Source organism: Hipposideros armiger, unplaced genomic scaffold (genome assembly GCF_001890085.2).
Source record: "Hipposideros armiger isolate ML-2016 unplaced genomic scaffold, ASM189008v1 scaffold_638, whole genome shotgun sequence".
Classification (NCBI taxonomy): Eukaryota; Metazoa; Chordata; class Mammalia; order Chiroptera; family Hipposideridae; genus Hipposideros; species Hipposideros armiger.
In genome coordinates, this window is record NW_017731988.1 from 982958 (window position 1) to 985982 (window position 3025).

Here is a 3025-nt window from a genome sequence, read left to right on the forward strand (position 1 = left end):
ATATATATATGCATGCAGATATCCATGATGTCTGAGCATGCAATGTTCCTACCAGATTCACCCAATTTTCCCTCTAATGTCCTGAGTAACACATCCAAGGTCACATTTTTGGGACAAGGCTGAGATCAGAACCTGAGCCCACTGACACTGGGTAGTAAATGACACTGTGCTGCCTCTGCCATGCAATCCAGTGCTTGGTGCCTGAATAGGGGGGCACAATCTTACCCATGGAGAGATGACAACACATCATTCACTTACTATGTGGTTATCATAACTATTCTTTTTACTGAATTGCATAAATTCCATCATCTACCACAAATTCTTCTATAAACCTTCATTACCTCTCAGTTAATCGGGTCACATACATGACTTACTTTGTGAGTCTTCAAGATGCTCCAGCAACCATCATGGTTGGCAAAGAAAGTCATTCTACTTAGCAATATTCAGTGTATTGAGTAGATGGACAGTTAACTTCATGGCTAAGAATGCTGATAGAAACTGGCATTGCTTCCTCTTCTGGTTCATGTAACTGTTAATATTAGTTATAACCGGAGCTGACATTGTGCCACACTCAGTGCTAAGAACTTAATATTCAGCATTTTAGTTAGTTTTACTCTATGAGTTTACTACTATTACAGAGTAATAGCAGAATTCAGAGAGGTTAAAGTAACTTGCCTCAAGGTTCTCCAACATGCAGCAGACAGCAAAGCTAGGCTCTAAACTCAGGCAATGATGCCTCAAAGTTTTAAAAATCTGTGAGCACTTTTACTTCCAGAGTTGGGGGAGATATATCTGTCCTCTTACATAGATAGTTGTATACAGGTAATAGCACCTCTATTTAGAGATTCTGGGGAAGTTTAGGTGAGGTGGCCATTTTCACAAAGGAGAAGCACCAACATTCAGTTTCCAGGTAGTAATGAATTTACTCAATTATTCCACCACTCATTGATGTAAGTTGTCAGGCTATACCAAGAAAATAATAGACTTGCAGTTTTATGGGCTTACTGTCCAAAGAAATATCAAACCCAGAAAGTTTAGTGGTTTTTAAAATCCAACAAGGCATGCAGAACTTTGAATACTGGATGATAGGGTCTGTGGGACAAAAGCAAGAGCAATGTGTGTTTTAAAAAAAGTAATAAATGAATAGATAAAACATGAGAGAAACATTAGTAGATAAATAAGATTTAAGCAAAAGAGATAATAAAAGAGAGTAGGAGTCAAGAAACCACAGTGCTTACCTCCAGCAAGGGGTGCCAATGTGTTATGGGTTTTCGGTGATAGGCCAGCATTTCATTCCAGTGGTCTCGCCCCAGACCCTCAGCGTCCAGTCCTGTTCTACACACTCCTATGACCTCATTGTGTCCTACCCTATGATTCAAAGAATATCACACTTTCACCCCAATATTCAAAGATAAATGGACTTTCACACATCGCAGCAGGATTTTAAGCATAGGATTAAAGCCCAAGATTTTGTGACAGGCTCCAGATGATTTTGCAGATTAAACTACTTCAGGTGAAATGAAAAATCTTAAGCAAACAAAAATTTACTAAACAGGATCAGCATTCAAAGATGAATTTATAAAAGGAGCACACAAACACACCATTTTAGTGCTCTGTAACTGGAGCACATTTCACAGTAATACAAATAGTGTGAATGAGAAATACCAGCTGGTCCTATATGATGAGTTTCTTTCTTGGAAACAATCCTATTAACTTTAAATGATGTAAATCGAATCTCATTCTTTCCACAAGGCTTAATATTTTATGACAATGCTTAGGTTTCTCAGTACGAGCACAATACTCACTTTCTTGTATAAATGACCATATTTACTAGACTTTAAATGATGTGTCAGTGAATGATATGCTTTAACAGGGCAGGGCTATATTCAGTGACACAGCACTTAATTTATTATTGCATAGCACCAGACCATACTACACAATCTTCCCGTTTTCTATTCATGTCCTGTATCATGGCAACAAATCAAATATAATAATAAGAGTCAACATTTTTTTAGAACTTATTATGTGCCAGACACTGTTCTAAGTAATTTAAATGTATTGACTCACTTAATCACACCATGGCCATGAGTATCATTATCATCATCTCATTTTACAGATCCAGGAACTAAACGCCCAGAAGTCTGGGGACCTGAGCCTCCCTTTACACACTTAGTAAGAGGCACACGCAGGATTTGAATCAAGACAGTTAACTCAAGTATGCAAGTGGTAAGTTGCTTCTCAAAAATGGAATGTAATTTAACCTTTAGAAAATAACCTTTTTAAAGGTTATTTTGATAGACGTCTCTAAGGAATCTTTGAGATGATCTCAGGAAATTTCATTCCTTTCTTCCTGTCACGGATATAGCTATGTATAGTTAGTATCATCTTCCTCAGTATGAAGTTTCCCAAACAAGCATAATTTTAGAAATAAGTATTTTTTATCTTTCTGTTTTATATATTGTCAGGATCCATTTCCCTGAAGTTGTTTGGGTGACAAATGCTCAATTGAATCTACCCGCCATCACTGTTGTGGGAAATCAATAGAAGTCATTATTTGGTCAAGCAGAATAAGGGCTTCCAAAGAAAACATTACAGCATTTTTAGAGTTTAAAATTTCAACTAATTCAATTCAATCTGTCTCTCTATCTCTCTCTCTAATGATAGCTTTTGCTTTGTAAACTGTGATATAAACTAATTTCAAATAGATGGTCCAGATCATTTGATTTTTCAGTGCTTCAGTTTGCTAGCTGAGCCAGAGGACATAGCCTATTCATTTCTCCTGGTTATAGAAGCCTGGGTCTACCATTTTCATGGCACTTCAGATATTCAAAAGGATACCTTTCTTGAACATTTCTATATGCATGTTCTGTAGCACTTCTGATATCATTAGGACAAAAGAAATGTAGTAAGGCACTGTCTATATGCTGATAATTTTGTAGGTTAAATATACAGTATTCTTTTCCAAAAGGTTTATAAATATAAAAAGAAAAACAATAAAAAGAAGTATATAGCGAGGACCAAAGAA

At 36.4% G+C, this 3025-nt stretch overlaps 1 protein-coding gene across 1 annotated transcript in view; it reads right to left on the reverse strand.

The window, feature by feature from the left end:
• The window catches only part of SYT10 (synaptotagmin 10), a 66662-nt gene that overhangs the window by 1836 nt on the left and 61801 nt on the right, over nucleotides 1-3025 (reverse strand). Inside the window, exon 6 of the mRNA XM_019625665.1 lies at nucleotides 1239-1368. Coding sequence (XP_019481210.1) covers nucleotides 1239-1368 — 130 coding nt within the window. The remainder of the gene's footprint in view (nucleotides 1-1238; nucleotides 1369-3025) is intronic.